This window comes from Schistocerca serialis, chromosome 11 (genome assembly GCF_023864345.2).
Source record: "Schistocerca serialis cubense isolate TAMUIC-IGC-003099 chromosome 11, iqSchSeri2.2, whole genome shotgun sequence".
NCBI lineage: Eukaryota > Metazoa > Arthropoda > Insecta > Orthoptera > Acrididae > Schistocerca > Schistocerca serialis.
The window spans coordinates 58,181,497-58,201,901 of record NC_064648.1 but is presented as its reverse complement, the minus strand read 5'-3'; the positions used below and the strand labels follow the sequence as shown (position 1 = coordinate 58,201,901).

The 20,405-nt window shown below is 41.2% G+C and overlaps 1 protein-coding gene across 1 annotated transcript in view; it reads left to right on the top strand.

The window, feature by feature from the left end:
- The window catches only part of LOC126426436 (uncharacterized), an 82,260-nt gene that overhangs the window by 55,284 nt on the left and 6,571 nt on the right, over positions 1–20,405 (top strand). Inside the window, exon 2 of the mRNA XM_050088353.1 lies at positions 13,680–13,772. Within this exon, the coding sequence (XP_049944310.1) occupies positions 13,680–13,772 (93 nt within the window). The remainder of the gene's footprint in view (positions 1–13,679; positions 13,773–20,405) is intronic.

The window sequence follows — 20,405 nt, the reverse complement described above, 5'->3', positions numbered from 1 at the left end:
GAAAGCTCTCCTTTGCACTCATAGCAGTCCAAGTATGCCTGAACTGTGTCGTAATGTATCCATTTCTGTATGCCCGTCAAGTCATGTGTAACCCATCGTAATGCAATTTTTCACATGCAAAGGCGTTCCTTCAGGATGCAAAGCACAGTCGTATGCATTAATCCGGTTTCACGGGTGAGCTCATGAATCGTATGGCACCAATTACTGCCCATTAACACGGCAACAGCATGCACTTCTTCTTCAGAGATGTTAGGACGGCCTACCTGATGCATGTCTGCCACAGTTTGCCGACCTTCGTTGAAGGCTTTTACCCAATGTGCCACTGTTCTGCACAGCGATACCGATTCCCCACATGCCACTTGAAGACCTTGATGACACTGTCGTACTGTACAACCTCTGCCACATTCAATCTTGATCCAACTCCATTGTTCCTGTTTCGAAAACATAGTGGCACTGTTACATTAGACCACTCACTCAAGAATTGACTGTTTTTCTCTCGGCTGTGCGCATGCCGGTGACATGGGATGGGCGAGTCCATTTGGTTGGAGGTAAGGTAGGTATGTCAACAACGTGTGCTGTCAGCAACAATAGTAGATTCCATTGCATAGTGTCTCCACAGCAGTGTTGCCACTGTTTAAGTTCCAACATATGTATCTTGTGCTGCTAGTTATCAGATTGAGACTCGGTGTGACATCGCTGTGGCGGCTCCTGTTCCTGGTTGTTGGGTGCTGGTCAGTTCTCGGGGAGGATGATGTGACAGCTGTACAAATGCAGCCTCCATGCCACACTGGACAGTGACATGCCAAACAACCACCACAGCAACAGCAGCACCTCGTGCTCCTATCTTGCACATTTTCTTTTGTGCAACATGGTAAGGCCATGTTCCTTAAGCACTTGGTGACTTGGCAACAAGTGAAAGAAAAAAGGGCATCTAATGTCTGTTTATCATTCCTAGCCCCCTCCTGTTGACGTTAATTGTGTCTCCACTGTTGTTTCCGGTTACTTGACATTTGGCAACCTAAAACGAGCAGTGCATTCCACTTTTTGAGCTATTTATGCCTCCCACTATGTATTGTCTGTGACTTGTTCCTTGATTTTTGGAAGACACTATGATTGTACTGCACATTTGTTTGGTCTAGAAGCTTTCAGTACCTTTGATTTTTCCATTTCACATATGGTGTACCTTGTTCCCGAACACGTTCCTTTCTTGCAGTTAGACTCTCTGTTTTCCGAGTTCTTGTCTCTTTTCACAAGAACCTTTGTTATCAATGGACACCGACCTGGGAGCATGTGTTCACGCTTTAGAAATCTACATTACATTTGGAATCTCTGTTTCGGGAGCCAACTTAATGATGGTGCCAAGGACTGTACAATTGGCATAGGAATTGTGATGAGAATTAGTAACAAACTGACATTTGTGACTTAGACTGTGGCATGGAGTAGAGGTGCAGTGACAGAATTCTACATACACTATGATGACATTTTGGCTATGGAGACCTCCACAACGGACTTCTTACACTTCAAGGTGAGGATGGTTCTGAACATCCAATAGCTAATTTGCCATAAATATTCAACTTCGCTCAGCAGTGCAACTCCTGAGTTGAGGAAGAAGCACTTGTACTCTATGCACTGAAAAAATTTCATGTTGTGTTGTATGGGTCTAACCAGGAAAGTACTTGGGCTTGAACAAACACAAATATACCAAACTCATGTGAGAAATAATATAAAGGTCTCTTATTGCACTAGTGATACTCCCGCATCTGCAAAACTCTGCAGTCATTTGTTAGAGGCCTCTGCGTATGCCATGCCGCATTGCACACTGACCTGCTGGTACGCCAGTCAGGACCAGTAGGGACAGTGCAGTGTGCCTCTGAAGTTGCGTTTTGTGACATTTTTTGTGTATTGACGTGTCAGATGGCTCAGCGATTGGTAATCGATCCTGCTAATGTATTGTGATTCGTTGAGATGAAGTTACGAAGAACCCTCCTTCGTGAAGATGGTATTGGTGTAGAAGATGAATCATTCGCATGTTTTCTCATATCTATTATAGTGCAGAAATATGAGCATAAGTTAGAAATAGATACTGTTGTAACACTAACACATAATGATGATGATAGGGACGATAATGACGAACAACTCATTGCAAACAGTAGTGCTACTGCAAGTGCAGGAAGAAACAATGGAAGCTGTGACAGTGAATACCAACCGTCTCCCAAGAAGAAGGTTAAAGTTGCAAGTATCATCACGGCGTTTGATGACAACACACTGGAGAACATGTACGATGATTATTATGTAAGAGGTTTCGACACATACGAAAAGCTTCTGAAAAGATGGTGTATGGCGTCTACAATTACATCTACAGTGATAACTAGAGCATGACTGCAGAGTTTTGCAGAAAACCGACACCCACCAGCACATTCAGAGGTACGTAATGGTCCTGTAACCAAACGTTCATACAGATCTGTTTGTTCGAGCCCAAGTACTTTCCTGGTAAATTCTTCCTCTTCAGTGACAACAAGCCCTCAGTTTCATTGTTTAACCCTTCTGCATTGTTGCCTGACAAAGCAGCACATTGCCTTCATTGGTGGGTCTCGTTTCTGACTCGCTACAAGCATGAAATTCATTTTCGGCCTACTGTGCAACAAACTGACACCAATGCACTGTTTTGCCTTCCACTGTGTCCAGATCTTATTTTTTATTAGGGTGAACTCCTTTGTTTTCACTTTGATGTTGAGGTGCAATGTACAGTGGAAGGGTTTCCTATTACAGGCTCCTGGATTGCAGCTGTTGGCACTGCTGATACGGTCTTGCATTAAGTTGTTCACCTCATTCAGCACAGCTGGCCGGACAGGCCTCTGGGTACGACTTCTGATTCTTTACGTAACTCTTTTGCCTTATGTCACAACCTTTCAGTGTTTGACGATTGTGTCTTCTTAGTTACAAATGAGTTGTTGTCTACGGTTGTGATTGTGGCTGCCTTACAGCAGAATGTGCTTCAGTATCGGGGACATTGAGGGTTCTTGGGTACCAGGTTATTGTGTTTTTTGATGGAGAATCGATGCTGACATTGTACATCTTGTTGCTACACAATAGACAGCGCTGTGAGTGACACACTCTTTGTTGTCTGTGCTGCAGAGTATGTGAGATTGTGTCCATATTGATTTCATGAGACCCATCCTAAATTTTTCCAGGTTTTTGGTTGTCCATGCTTTTTTATAAATTTCCATATGTTATTCACTGCCCTCAGACATCAGCCGCAGCTATGATACAGGCTGTCACGAAAATGCATGACAGATGATGGTCCACAGTGTGGTGTAATGGCGAGATGGGATGTCTTGTCCACACATTTCAACATACAAATGAAAAAGTACCTTGTGGTGGCCTCCTACATAGACAAGACCTTGATATGCTTCTCAAGTTCCTACAGGGATTGGATTCCAACCAAGATGGTCTGTAGTTGCCAGGAATGCACCCTATTCCATCTGCTCATGCCACTCAGCCATAACCCGAAGGCACAGCTCTCTCTGTGCTATGCTACTGGCTCCACGGACTGGGCTTTGGTGTTTGGCTGCAGACCGAAGTGGATTCTGGCCACGGTCCACAGCTGCCGAGGCCACTGCCACTATATTGTGCACACCAGTGGCAGGCCGACAGTGTGGCATCAATACCAGTACTGCTTAACAGTACCTGCTGCCTCTGCCATCAGCACCTGTCCTAGCCTCATAGAGCATTCCTGCTGCAGGGGTGAACCCACCCTCCGTGTGGATGTTGCCACCTCCTGATTTTCCTCCAGAATCCAGCTGCCCTGATGCCTGCTGCCACGCCTTCCCGCAGTGCTTTACTGCCATTGGTATCAACTGAGCCAGTGCCTTCAGGCCCTTCAACACTGGTGCCCCCAAATGAGATGCCAGCACCTGCACCGTAGGCACAGTTCCAGCATGTCAAGAACTGGACATCAAGATGCTACCAATACTTGTGTTATCGTTTCTCTCTTATGGGACTTCACAGGGGAGCAGACGCCACATGTGTCTGCAGCCATACCATTTCGGCACCTGTACTCACTGATTCCAGCCCTGAATCTCCTTCCATGTCACATTCATCATTTGTGGTGTCTGTCACGGAGGCCGTGGATATTTCACGAGTTGCCCACATCATTGGAATGCTCTCTCCCCATGGAGGAAGCCTGGTAGAACTCTGGATATAGTACTTGGGTACATGCTGTGGCACCAGGACCCTGGCACACTATACTTCGAATTTTTCGTCAGTGCATCTGCATGGACTGGCCACCGGAGGCCATCTGCAGTGGGCCGTGTGACTTGTGCACATGCCATGGCATCTGCCACATCATATACTGGAGCACTAGTCTTTATAAGCACATTGCAGCAGGCATTCGTCTTCATATTGTGTTCAGCAGCTGCTTATATCAGTATGTTGCTTGTTTCTATGTTTGTGTCTATGTTATTATCTGTTATTTGCTTCTAGGCAGAAGGATAATGAACTTTGGTTCAATGATGTTGTTTGTCTCTTACAGTATGATTCAAGAATAATAGTAGTAGTAGTAGTAGTAGTAGTAGCAGCAGCGGGATATGAAATGTCTGTTACACTTTGAGGAAGACTGTTGCATGGTGTTACTTATATTGGATATTTGGATGCAAGTCATAATACTGATAAGCAGATCTGTGTTACTATATCACCAGTTTAAATGTACACCTGTTCTTACACCTGCAAAGACTGGTCTAAAAGTAGTGTCTGTCATGGCATTATGTAATGAACATGAACGTCGTAAGTTGTGGTTAAGTAACTCAGTTGATGAAACAGTGAATCAGAGATTGCCAATCAGACGGACACAACTGATGCAAATTTTATGGTTGTTTGGGGAAAGATTTAACTTGTGAGCCCTCGATGAGCTAAACATGATGTAAGGCACTTAAGTATTTACTGGGAGATCACTCGTGTACTTTTTATGTGTGTGTGTGAAGTGATCATTGCAAGCAAGTGCCATAGACAGTAGCCACCTGTCCCGCCCAAACTGACTGCCACTGCGAAACTTGGCTACCACTGTTCGTAGAGACTATCTTTTTCCAGAGCACACGCATGGGCACTGTGCAATACCTGCGCTGATGATGGACTGGTCATCACTTTGTAATAGTATGCTCTTAAGCAATATCATCACATTACACCTTGTAAGAGCGTTAACTAAAATCTAGTGAAAATGACCCTGAGATTTTCATTACTGTAATGGGCACATTATTGTTTCCTTATTTGAATTGTAGTGATGGAAATATGTTGTTTTGTAATAGCGTTTTGTAAATGACTAGTTCAGTTAGTAAACTGTGGGCCATAATGACACATTTTACAAAAACGAAAGAGTGTAGTGTACTCTGTTTACATTCCCACAGCTGATGCAGCAAATCTTTTAATTTATTGTTAGGTACAGATGCTTTGACAAAGTATCATCATTTTATAATTAATAACTGTCATCAGATTTAATCAACTTCAGATGTGGAATGTTGATAAAAATTTAGCATTATATTGCTTAACACTTTCTGGGTGACAGCTGGACATGATTTGAGCAGTTTGTGTGCCTTCATTCCTGCTTTGCTGAAGTTGAGGACAACAGCCAATTTGTATTTAAAAAACGCAGTCAGCTGAAATTTTATCTCCAATTTATTTTATAGGCTACTGGTTTAGCGATATGACACGATCGTCAGACCCCTCCATACTAGATAGTAGGTGGGATTTTCCAATGACAAACATGTATGTGACACTGGAAAATAACCAGTCTTCACACCAATTTATGCACACATGACTTTAGCATATGGTTATGTGTCAAACACAAATTGTTTGCGTAATTCTGATGGAGATTGACTGTCTGTGGTTACTCCAACCTATGCAACACATTCTTATGTTTATGGATAAAGCTGCAACACAAAACTCTCTTAATGAAATCAGATCACAGATTCCACTTGACAAATGTGAGGATTCTCTGTGTGTCTGTTGTTTCATTTACCCCCCACCCTTTCTATCCTTCTGACTCACAAAAGATGTAAACTGGGACTCAACAGCAACTTTTGAATTAATAGCTCTGTTGATGGCGGGAACCGGTACTTCATGATAGGACTCTCTTAATATCATAAGAATAAACCTGATGTAAACATTACATTATATATACTTGCATATGTGCTAGAATCTCGTGGGATTGCATTTCACATGCAGTGGAAGCCAAGCTGTCTGGAGAACAGTGAAGTACAATAAGAAGTATATGTTTTATGCTCATTCATTCATTTCCGTGTCTGGTCAGCATTTCCAAAAAACCTCAGTTGTGATAGCTTTGTCATTTCCTTCCTAAATATCCTGTACTGTGCACAGGTTGCCCAGGAGGAGGCTTGGATCTTCTTCAGCACCACAGTTGCAAGAGGTGTCTGCGCTCACTGGAAGGGTTCCCCATTTCTTCAGGTTGGTCTTGCATCAGGGGATGCCCACACTTAGGTGATTGAGGGACCTCCATACAGGATATTGTAGGTTTGCGCCAAGAGCTAGTTCTTCGTTTGGTGATACCTCTACAGGAAGTGAGGTCTTCCATGTTACAAGATGAATTGCCTCTGGTGCTCCCTCCAGTGGCACAGTCCTAGGAAGGAAACTCTTGCACTCTTTAAAGCATGATCTTGCTGCCTGATGACCGTACATAGGATGTCGGCGGTCATTCTCCTGCTGTGTTCTCTCACTGTCTGCAACAGCAGCCCTCCAGATGTTGGGTGGGGCTATTCCGACAATCGGATACAATTTATGCAGTGTTGTTGGCTTCAAGCATCCTGAGATGATCCTTGCAGTATCATTGATCACAATATTGGCTTGCTTAGCATGAGCTGAAGCCTTCCACACAGGAGCAGCATACACGACAGCTGATACACAGAGCACAACTGCAGAAGCCCTTAGGAGGTGCAGGTTGGCTCCCCAGCTGCTGCCAATCAGCTTCTTAAGTATCCCATTGCAAGCAAAGACCTTTTGTTCCACATTTAGATATTGCTGCCTGTACGTTAGATCCCTTTTCAGCGTGACACCTAGATTGACGTGTTGGGCAATGTTTCAGTTGCTCTCCTCACCATGTGATGTCCACCTTTTGCTTCACTTTGCTGTTTCATAAGTGGAAGACGCTCACTTGAGTTTTACTGGGATTGGGCTTCAGGTGGTTGTCATCATAGTACTTGGAGAGTTCATCCGCTGGTAGAGACTGTTTTCCCTCTACTTATTTAAAGTCTGTCCACTGCATAGCTACTGCTGTGTCATAGGTATAGATGAAGAGCCTAGTACTTGCTGGTATTGGCTGAGCATTTGTGTAGATATTGTACAATGCTGGAGCATGCACACTGCCTTAGGAGAGACCATTCTTCTGTGTTCACCATCTACTCCGCTTACCCTGTAATGAAACTTAGAATCTTCTGTTCTGGAGGAAGGTGCTAATAAGGGATATTAGTTGGTAGTCCTTAGTAGGGTCATACTCTTTCTTTAACAGTTTCCCATGACTCACAGTGCAGTATGCAGCTGTTAGATCAACAAAAGCGACTCTGGTAATCTCACAACTCTCAAAACCGTCCTCGATGTGCTGGATTAGATTCGAGATTTGACTACTGCATGACTTGCCAGCATGAAAGCCTGCTTGTTGTGGGATGAACTTCACTTCAAAGGTGGCACTGATTTGGTTAAGTACCAGCCATTCTAATATCTTGAAGGTTTGTTTTATGCTGTGTTACTCACACACTGACTCAACGATAATACAGGACAACAGTTTTACCAGCACATTAAACTTGGACCGCACTGGCCAATTAGCTGGCCCAACTAACCAGTAGTGATGTGAACATTGGCAGTTATGACGTAAAAACAGATGAGCAGACAAACAATACCGCTTTGAATCTCATTTAATTTTTAAATAGAATGAAATAATATACAGCAAAACTCTGGCAATATGCTTCTTACAAGACAATACAGAAAACATAACATAATGTTGACAGTAGCTAACATAGTGATGTACAACTTAAACACAGGGTAATTTTTCTGCACCAGATATGTATAACATAAAAGTGTATTGCAGGGATTTCACTGTATAGTTAAAATAGTATACAGTTTAAGAACTGTTATTAGCTATGTTGATAACAAGGCATTCAACAAGAGAATCCATGAAGCCATTCAAGCATCACTTTTTTCCTCCATTTTTTGTGCATGCTTTTCTGCATCCTGCCAGCATTCAGCATTGACATACGACAAAGTTTCGTACATTTACTCCAGTTCATCTGGGAGCTTAAATTTCATGTTATTTCTCACAAAAAAAACTTTAACTCAGTTCTGTGCAGACTGCAGTGGTACGGTGGCAGCTATAAAGATGCAGCAGTTGTATGGTATGCACAGTGTCATGAAAACTATTGTTTTCCATTTTTCTAACAAGGCTTATCACTCTGGCTTCTTGATCACATGTGTGATGTAAAACGGTGGATTTAGTCCCAATAAAGAGAATTTGATTTTTCATTTGTCCCACAAATTTATTTTTAGTGTTTTCTTAATTTAAACACTCTTTAATAGCAAACTTTATGCAAAATATCAATAATTACAGTTTTATATTTGCAATGAAAGCTAGAATATGTGTAGTTAGAAACAAGAAGAAAGGAAGGGAAATGATGATTAGATGAATGTTAAATAGCATATATTTGATGAATTTTATGTTTCAATGATCTAGGAGAATTTTATATTTAAATAATCTATGTAATCAAATTGAATTGGGGGGGGGGGGGGGGGGTCAGTGAAAAGAGAAATACTAGAGCAAGCTTCAAACCAGTGATCAGTACAACATCCAGCCACAATTCTTTAATGCTAGCGATTCAGCCATGCAGTTCATTCACAAATATGCCTTAACTTTTGTAAATAAAATTCCTCAGAAAACTTCAAAGCCAATTTCCTCTCTGAACTTGTGAAAAGTGTTAAGAACAACCAGTTTTTGGCCACTTTTTAAAGGTGTTCTGTTTGTCTATTTTAGTATGGAGCAGGAAATTGCATCAGCAATTTTCACCGTATATACAAACATCAAAAAAACTTTTGCATCACCCCAGTTGCCAGAACTCTTGAAGATAGATGTTGACTGTGGATATTGTATCACAGACACAGTCCCTTTCACTATTCAGATATGTCACTAAAGCCACTCAAAGATGTAAACAACCATGCATGAGCAGCGCCTATTAGATGGAGGGGGTCCGACAGCCGATCAGTTCCAATCATTCCACCAGGAATGAGGTACACAACTCGTCTTGTTTGTAGTTCAGCCATGCCTAGACAGTCAATAACACAGTTTGATCACATCCACATTGTTACTGTGTGCCAGAAGGGCTCTCAACAAGGGAAGTGTCCAGCCGTCTTGGAATGAACCACAGCGATGTTGACCAAACCTGGAGAAGATACAGAGAGAACTGTCAATGACATGCCTCGCTCAGGCCACCCAACGGCTACCACTGCAGTGGATGACAGCTACCTATGGATTATGGCTCGGAGGAACCCTGACAACAACGCCACGATGTCGATTAATGCCTTACTTGTAGCCACAGGATGTTATGTTACGATTCAAACTGTGCGCAAGATGCTGCATGATGCGCAACTTCGGTCTCAATGTCCATGGCGAGGTCCATCTTTACAACCATGACACCATGCAGCACGGAACAGATGGGTCCAACATTAAGCTGAATGGACCGCTCGAGATTGGCATCACATTCTTTCCACCACTAAGTGTTGCATATGCTTTCAACGAGACAAATGTCGGAGATGTGTTTTGAGGCAACCTGGTCAGGATGAGTGCCTTAGACACACTGTCCAGCAAGTGCAGCAAGGTGGAGGTTTCCTGAAGTTTTGGGGCAATAAAAAGGGTGGTAATGATGTTTATGTTGATCTCTATTCCAATTTTCTGTGCTGGTTCCAGAACTCTCAGAAACAAGGTGATGCTAAACTTTTTTTTGATGTGTGTATTAACAGCATGACAATCAGAGTACATCTAGTGTGCACAGAGACTGTGGCAGTACACAATTTTTGCAATAAAAACTACATAGCTGAGTTGTAGTTAAGAAATATGAGGGTGGTTTGAAAAGTTCTCGGAATCACCACGAGAGGTTAGCACTAGCCCAACGAGTTGTTCACATGATATTCATTGTACTGTTGCATGTGAACACATGCCACATCAGTGCTGTTGGAAGAGAGCTGTGGTGGTGATGTGGCTTTGTTTTTGCTCCCATGTAGTGATTTGCGAAGATAGAAAAAAAAATCAAGATTCGAGTAGTGTCTAAGTACTTCGTAAAGAAAGGTATGAAAGGAAACAACATTCATGCTGTTTGCCAGAATACATGGTGGGGAGCAGGAGGGTGGGTGGGGGGCAGCCTCTGCTCCTTTATATTAAACTGTGGACAAATGAATTTAAATTTTGTCAGGAGAGCTTAGATGATGATCTGCGATGTGGTCATCCAAGATGTGTCACTACTCCAGAAATCATTCCAAAAGTGCACAAAATGGTCATCGAGGATCGCCGATTGAAAGTGTGTGAAATTGCTCATGCTTGCGAAATGTCATCTGAAAGGGTGTATCACATTTTAATTGAATAATTAGAAATGAAAAAATTATCTGCAAGATGGGTGCCGTGACTCTTGGTGCTGGATCAAAAATGCATGAGAATGGACATATTGGAAGAATGTTTGGCCTGTTTTAGCAGAAATGAAAAAGATTTCTTGCACCGGTTTGTGACCACAGATGAGACTCTGGTGCACTATTATACCCCAGAGACAAAACAACAGTCAAAGCAGTGAAAACATGTTGATTCTCCACCACCAAAGAAAGCAAAGACTATCGCTTCACCAGGAAGGGGAATTCTGTTTGTAGATTATCTACCCACTGGGCAAACAATTACTGGAGAATACTATGCTAACCTCCTGGGCAAACTGCAACAAAAGTTACGTGAAAAAGGCTAGGTTTAGCAAGGAAGGAGGTCATCTTCCATCAGGACAATGTGCACCTACACACATGCCGTCGCCAGGACAAAATCACATGAACTAAGGTATGAATTGTTGCCACACCTGCCTTATTCACCTGATATTGCTTCATCAGACTTCCATCTCTTCCCAAAAGTGAAAATTTTTCTTGGAGCACAAAGCTTCACTTCAAATGAACTGATAGCCAGAGTTGACAACTATTTTGCAGGCCTGAGGAAACTCATTTTCTAGAGGGTATGAAGGCACTGGAACATTGTTGGACCAAGTGCATTAATCTATAAGGAGACTACATTGAAAAATAAAAAAAGTTTCAGTGATGTAAGTACTTTTTTCTTTTCCATTCCAAAAACTTTTCAAACCATCCTTGGCTGTTAATACAATAGAAGATCTTGAAGTTTCATTTACAGTAACCTAGTAATAAGATATCTAATACATAAGCAGGACCTGCTTCCAAGAGGGTAAGAACACCAGTGTACATGTTCTATGGCTGCAGACTAATCATTGTGTTTGTATTTGTTTGCATCAAGTTTGTTGTTATGATGAACAAAGTGTAGCACAAAGTAAATATGTACGCTGTGGTCCATGTTTTCTTTGCCTTCTCCGGTTTTATCTTGATAACTGAGCAAACACTGTAGATATGTCATCTGTTTATGTGAATTTGTCAATCTGATTGTTCCTATTTCAGAAGTTGGCAAAGGAAAAGAAACTGAAATAGTCCACTGTATATACTTTTCTAGAATAGAGTATACAGTAGCAAGTCACCACTATCAATGCAGTATCAGCTGAAGAGGTTCAGAAAAGTACTTTTGTCCTGTATTTTCTAATCCTGCACAAAAGTGAAATTTCTTATACAATGACCATTGAAAATTTGAGCTGAACATTTATGCTGGAGCCTCTAACGTAGGCACTAAGCATAGCCCCCGCCCCCCACCCCACCCCCACCTCCCCCCAGCCAACATTTCTTTCATAACAGCTAGAAATAATCATATATACATTAAACAGTATTGTATGGAGTTTATAAAATGGGAATGTATAGAAATAGCTCTGTCCTCAAGCACCTATCAGAATAGAAACTTGATGGCTTGTAGGGTCAGATCTTTTGCAGCTCTCTGGAAGATTTACTTAAGATATTATGCAAAATGTATGAAGCAGGTATGTATTTCTCTGGTAACAACAACAACAACTTAACATTCAGTTAGTTCTATCTGCCATTAGTACTGACTTGAGCAGTCACGGAAACTTAAAGGGCCACTCCGAAGATTATAACAATGGGGAGGCCATTATTCAGTGGATTGAAACAAACCACTTACAACTGATTGACAATGTCAAACTCCCTGTGTCCTTTAAAAATCCGGGATGTTGAAGAGGTTACAACGTGGAGCATAAAAGATGTTGCACATCTATATCAAACAACCAAAACAGGAAAATTATTTTTCAAGTAATGTACATGTTCATCTGCAAATGTCAGATTTTGACACAGGTATAGCATTTAAAAAGCAAACCGGAAGGTGCTCCAGAGCATAATAGATAATATAGTACTGAAATAACACCAGCAACAAAGTTCTAAGACAGTCCATTCCAAGAGGCTGTAGGTGAAATTAGCTCAAGGGTTTATCATGAGAAATGGAACACAAGCTATAAAGATATGTATAACTATTTAAAGCCAACCCCTTTGTGCACACAGGTAGCACTAGCCAACTGTTAATCAACTCAGTACTGATTGCCAAAACAGCGAGTTGTATTAGAAAGGCAATGGAAGAACTGTAAATGGGAAGAGCAATTGAATCTTTAAGATGTCTCAACTGCAACACAACATACTCTACAGGAGGATGTTCCTACCACTGCCAGCCAAATAGCCAGGCTCTCCTGGAAAACAGCACACCTAGGCTGAAATCCTCCAAATTATACTTCAAAATATATAGGAACAAAGAAGAAGAAGAAGAAGAAGAAGAAATACTAATACTAGGAACTCCTTCAGTACAGAAGAGGCAAACAGGGCGCTTACCAAGAACAAAGTGAAGAAGGCTCAAAGATTTATATGATATTCTAGTAGAACAAATTAAGTGTTTTGGAGCTAAAATATAACAATGAGTGCTAGAACTCTTTGTAAATTGCTTCATCTTCATCCAACACCTTAACATCTGGAAGCAGATTAGGGTAGTTACAATCTTAAAAAGGAAAGCCAGTTAATGATCCTGGAAGCTCCCGACCCCCCCTCACACCCCCCTCCCTCTGCTGCCTCTCATCTGTAAAATCTACGAGAGAATTCTCCAAGCACAAAAGTACCATGTAACCCCTGAAATTTTGATGAGATCCAACCAACCAACTAACATGAATATTCCTGCCCTGACTGCCCCAAGCCTCAAGAGCCCCTTGTTAGCAACTTTTAATCAAACTGATGGTACCTACCTCTGAACTAAACCAGTCTAACTGGTAAGCTCTTTCTGTGATATTCTTATTTGCCTTTTTTTGTGTTTGCTTTAAGCTTTTCGTGCAGAATAGTTGTATTCCCACAACTTCTACTGTTTTTAATTTGTAATAATCTGATACATTTGATTTCAGTGAAAGAAATTGTCAGAATTTTTGCCATTAGTACATTAATCAGGTTTTTTATATAGAAAATCTGAAAAACATTAATTGACATTTCCATTTTGGTTTCTGTTCCAGATTTACCACACTTCATTAAAAACAGATTTTCTTGTGGATTCCCTAAAGACTGGGAACTATTAAGAAGAAAGTGGATCATGTTTTTAAAAGCGGGTATGTTAAGCCTCTTTGTGAAGCAACTACTAACCTGTGCTTGAAAGAAACATGATCTCTTTTTGTACTTATTTGATGAAGAAAAGAGAGATGCCATCTCCAATAAAGACAGATAACATGTACAGACTTACCAAAGCAAAGAAACATGCTGCTTCTGTTTCTACCACATTATACAAATACCATGTGTGATGAAAAGGCTCTGACTGTGAGAGGAGGATTGGGGGGGGGGGGGGGTGGAGGAGGAGACTTTGTTGTTTTATCTTCTTTTTTCTTTGGAAATTAATTGAATCTTGTAAGTAATATAGTCATTTATTCGAACTGGAATTTTATCCTGCATTAGTCTGTGTTTCTTTTTGTTTCTTTGTTGTGGTGTATCATTTGTGTTTATGCCTTGCATTATCATGGATGAGTCTGAATATGAAGGAAGATGGTGAAATCTTGTAATGGCAAATTGCCTATTCCTCTCAAATAACAGTAAGGGGACTACTATATTTTGTGCTTTGGGGGTGGGTAGATGGGAGAGGCGGATATCAACATAAACTATATCAAAGGACCTCACAATGTTAATCTATTAATTGTAAAATGTAAATATGATTAAACAGTTCATTTATATATATATATAAAATTAATTATTAATGAGGGACATCCAACCCAAGATACTTCAAACCTCATTGAAAGTAGTGTTCCATCACACACCCAACCTCCTCAGCATTATAGTCCATTTCTGTACCACTCTCAATCCCAATCACATCCCTGTGGGAGGCCCAGGTGCAAGAGCCACCCAGTCCCTCACCCAGCATTTTCTATTCCAGTCTTGTCACAGGCTTATCGTATACCTTCAGAGGCTGCCTAACTGTGACAGCAGCCACCGTCATATACCAGCTCTGCTGCAATTGTTGCAGAGCTTTTTATATTGTTGTATTAGCCAACCAGCTGTCTGCCAGGATGAACAGCAAAGTAGAGCACCCTGTGGCGCACCACACAGCTGAACATAACATGCTTAATTTTCATGGCTGCTTCACAACCCAAGCTATCTGGATCCTCCCCTGCACCACCAGCTTTTCTGAAGAGCACAGATGGGAGTATCCTTACAACACATTCTTTGCACCTGAAGTTATCCTGACCTCACCTTGTGGCAACATACTCTTCCACACCCTCCATCTAACAGTCTTCACCTCCACTATTCTGTTACCTCATCCCTATTCTTGTCTCCCAACCTCTTTGTTTGGCACCCTCTGCCAACACACCCACCCATCTTTCCCATTACCCACTTCTCTCCCTTTTTGCTCCATGTTTCCCCCCAATTCCCTTCCCCACAGCCTCCCAAAGCAACACTTGTTACCAGCCTAGTCCCCTGCATGGCCTGCCAGACAGGCTTATCTCTCCTCCCACATGTACACTGCTATCTCTGTCCCTTCCCTTTCCCCACCCCCTCCAGGCTGCTGTTTCCCTTCTATGTGACAGTTGCATGCCACAGATGGCAGTCAAGATGTAGGCATCAGGTGTGTGTGCTTGTGTGAACAACTTAACGTGTCATCTTTACAGTAAATAGCAATCTGTTTTTTCGTTATATTGTCGATATTCCAGCCTGGAGTTTCCACTGTTTAAAATTAATGCTTTAAATGTAACAGTATACTTGTACTATACTTTCACCCATACCCTTCATCTTTTTCTGATGAAGGTGGCGTCTAAAAACTTATGTGTAAGTGTCTTTTAATTGTACCTGACTGCAACACAATGTTTTACCTTTACAGTAAGTAGCAATCTGTCTTTTCCTACATTGTTGATATTCTGACCTGGAGTTTCCTTGTTTGATATATTAAATTTAATTATGATTACTTTAATTAATTAATATATTTAAAGAATAATTATTTTAAATGATACATTTCTGATGGTTTGTGATTTCAACTGTCCTTCAGCAGCAATATTCTGTTGTCATGTCCTCACTTTATTCTTTCTGTTTGTTTCTCTTCTATGGGTCAGAGCACATGGCTCTGGCAGCTGTTTCAAATCCCGTATAGTTTGTCGTTGCTATATCTGTTGCCTGACATTTTTGTAGTGGTCTCTACAGTTATGAATGCTGTCTTGCCTCATGTTTGCAGTGATTTTCATAAAAAATTATTATTTTATTGGAAAACGGAAACCCAGCAAGAATCTTCTACCAGTGATGTTATGGGTGGAAACATCAAAACTACAACTTTTCATGACACTTTCTCAATTTATGAAGAGAAAGACATGATCACCAACAATCTTCCTGCCTATGTGACTCCTGTAGAAATAGCTAAGGGTCAAGCAATTGCAGAGCAGGTTACTGAAATTATGAATGATAATTTCATAGTAAATAATGGAGATATGACATTATGCACTGAACCTAACAAACAAGATCTTTATGAAGAGGTATGTGGTTGGTCTCTCTCTCTCTCTCTCTCTCTCTCTCTCTCTGATTTGATTCCCACTGTTAATTTTTTCCCTCTCCTTGCATTGCTATTGCCTATTGTTGTAATGTTCTCTTCATCAGCTGTTCATAACAGCCCACTGAACCCTGAAACCCTTTGTATGTTTTGAAGCTGTTCAATGCAACTATGTTATTTTTAATAACAGGAACTTACATTTTGGAAGAGCATCAGCAAAATCAATCACTTTCTTCATATCAGTCAAGGACATGACAATATGAGAGAAATATCCTTTGGAATGCTCAAAAAAATGTCAGACTGTACTCATAAATATTTAGAGTGTTGTACTCGCAAATATTTAGAGTGTTGTACTCACAAATATATAGAGTGTTTTATGGCCTACTCAGGTGTGATATTTTAGGCACCAGAAAGGGACATCCACATGCTTCTACTCACAAAATTTGAACCAAATCAGTGAACCCTATCCTGCACCTTTTCCTTTGCAAGATTGAATACAAGACACGAGATTCCCTCTGTTGATCAGGAACTGTTCAGTCACTTCTCCTCACCTTGTATGCCAAATATTATTGCTGAAGTTCTTCCACAATCAACATTCACATTTCATGTATGAGAACGGTCTGCTGCACTTAGGGTAAGTTAGCAAAGATACAGAACAAACCTTTTAAAAGTGATCTGTATCAGAGTTAACACAAACATCTTGTTCTCTTTGTCTGCAGGATTGTAGTGCCACATCCATTGAAACTTTGCAGACTTGTTCATAACTAAACAAAATATACACAAGATACTACAGAATCACTGTTAATGTGTAGTCCATGCAGAGTTCAATAACTAATGAAAAAACTTAATACAGTAAGTTTAGAAGTAGGCCTACAAAACATGTAATAGAAAATGGTGCAAGTTGACAGCTGAGCCATAGAACAGTTTAGTTTTCCTATTCAGATCACTTCTTGACTACAGCTGGATGGAGAGCTGAAGACAAACATAAAGGACTGAGTATGGTCCCTGTTTTGTTCCTAAATACATTAAAATTTCTGACATGTTTGAAATTAAAGTTTACAATCAGTGTTTGTTACCAGTTTTGTTCTAAAGCAGTGGCATGTGACCATTAAATTAAAAAACCATTCAAACACTCGAGGGTTGTCCATCGAGCAATAAGGAGATGCACAATGGGAATTACTAGAAGATAAGAGGAAACATACCAGTGGCTCAGGGAACAGACTTCAGTGGAAGATTAATTTGATAATGCTAACAAAAATGAAATTGAGGTGGACAGGACTTGTAGCCACACAATTTGATTGCAGATGGACCGAGCAAGCTACTTGCCGGACTCCGCTAGATTAAGGACAGAGATGCTGTACTTGTAGATAGTGGATAGGTAACATTAAAAGACTTGAAACAATACAATGGAAGCATATGACTGAAGTGGTGGTGTGTTAAGTTCTAAATATCTTAGGATTTTTCATTGAACTAATATTTAGAATTTTATTTTTGAATTCATTTTCTCTCTTGACTCTTGTTTGGGTTGTGTTCAGGTTTTATTGTCAACAAGGCTTCGGTTTGGTTTAAATCTAGTGATTTTGTGACAGTTGACCAAACATCAATAGTGAAACACATTGGGTCTGTGCCACATCTCACTACTTTGTCACCTCTCGGCACAGTGTTTGGCACATAAATCACTAAAATGATTTATAACACTCTCCAATACTGGAAAATAGTGGAATAATGGAAGGAGTAAAGAAACTAGGCTGCTGAGGTACGAATATGAAGCTGTCTAGGACAGTGTAGCTGTGCTTGTATAAGTGTTGCTTTGGGTTACTTGAACATACTGTATCTGGTGTTGGCTTTGACTTGTGATGTAATGATGTTATGACATGCAATGTCATACAGAGAGAGAACAGAACATTGGATATATTTATTTAGGAATTAGTTCAGTTTTATTTTTTGTAATTTAATTTAGTAATTACACACATCAAAAAAAGTTTTGCATCAGTTTGGTTCCAAGAGTTCTGGAACCTGTACAGAAAATTGGAATAGAGATCAACATAAACATTATTTCCATCTTTTTTATAGCTTATGAAATCCGCACATTGCTTTTGTACCACAATACAGCGAGATCTTCAGAGGTGGTGGTCCAGATTGCTATACGCACCGGTACCTCTAATACCCAGTAGCACAACCTCTTGCATTGGTGCATGGCTGCTTTCATCGTGTCATACTATGCACAAGTTCATCAAGGCACTGTTGGTCCAGATTGACCCACTCCTCAACAGCGACTCAGCGCAGATCCCTCAGAGTGGTTGGTGGTTCACGTTGTCCTTAAACAGCCCTTTCCATTCTATCCCAGGCATGTTCGATAGAGTTCATGTCTGGAGAACATGCTGGCCATTCCAGTTGAGTGATGTCGTTATCCTGAAGGATGTCATTCACAAGATGTGCACGATGGGGGCATGATTTGTCGTCCAGGAAGACGAATGCCTTACCAATATGCTTGCACTATCTGTCGGAGGATGCCATTCACATATCGTACAGCCATTACAGCACCTTTCATGACCACCAGCAGCATTCATCGGCCCCACATAATGCCACCCAAACTCAGCAGGGAATCTCCACCTTGCTGCACTTGCTGGACAGTGTGTCTAAGGTGTTCAGCCTGACTGGTTTGCTTCCAAACAAGTCTCCGGTGATTGACTGGTTGAGGGCATATGCAACACTCGTTGGTGAAGATAAGGTGATGCCAATCCTGAGCGGGCCATTCGGTATGTTGTTGGGCCCATCTGTAGTGTTCTGCATGGTGTCGTGGTTGCAAAGATGGACCTTGCCATGGATGTCGGGAGTGAATGCTGCACATCACGCAGCCTATTGCACAGAGTTTGAGTCGTAACATGACGTCATGTGGCTGCATGAAAATCATTATTCAACATGGTGGCATTGCTGTCAGGGTTCCTCAGAGCCATAATGCATTGGTAGCAATCATCCACCGCAGCAGTAGCCCTTGGGCAGCCTGAGCGAGGAATGTCGTCCACAGTTCCTGTCTCTCTGTATCTCCTCCATGTCCGAACAACATCGCTTTGGTTCACTCCGAGACCCCTAGACACTCCCTTTTTGAGAGCCCTTCCTGGCACAAAGTAACAATGCAGAGACAATCAAACTGTAGTATTGACTGTCTAGGCATGGTTGAACTACAGACAGCACAAGCCATGTACCTCCTTTGTGGTGGAATGTCTGGAATTGATCAGCTGCCTGGCCTCCTCCGTCTAATAGGCGCTGCTCATGCATGGTTGTTTACATCTTTGAGTGGGTTTAGTGACATCTCTGAACAGTCAAAGGGACTGTGTCTGTGATATAATATCCACAGTCAATGTTAATGTTCAGGAATTTGAGAAACTGGGATGATGAGTGTATTTTAACTTATTGAATTTTATCCAAGTGTTAGCTCCAGAACTATTTATGATGACCACACAGATAATAATCCCGTAGTGGTCCACATTTTCTTTTACCTTTTTGCTGGAATTGGTTTTATTATCTTTGTGTTAGATACAAAAGAAACAACTGATCAGTTTGCCACATAAATCTGTAATATTCCGTGTGATGCAAGCGTGTAGTGTTCTTCACATGAACAAATGGTTGTTGAAAGAAAATAAATATTTAATGCCCTCAACTTATTACTTAACCAGTCACACACACACACACACACACACACACACACACACACACACACACATACACACACACACACACACACACAAAGAATAAATTACAATTCATGAAGCCAAGTGATCAGTTACGTGCACTGAGATGTGCTACTCCATTTTTAATGATATTGCATTATCCCTTCAAGCATTTATGAAATCATTCTTCCCTCCCCCCCCCCCCCCAACAAACATTCTAATGTCCAGTAAATGATAACACCTGAATCATATTGCACATAGGACCTGGAGATGATAGTGCTGGCCAGGATCGACTAGGAAAACTCTGCTGCAAGATATGACATATTTTATTTAACCATGAGCTGCAATGTCAAAGTGCTGTGATGCTCCCAGATTTACCCTCTTCAGGTGTGTGGTCTACTGGCATTGCCATTGATGTCGGAGGGTTGCGGGGGCAAGATGGCTGTTTGATATCCTTGTCTCATGTTGTTGACACTGTTTACCTCACTTGGCAGTGCATGGCTAAGTTAGCATTATGTGACCCTTAATGAGCAGTGCCAGTGATGGATAAA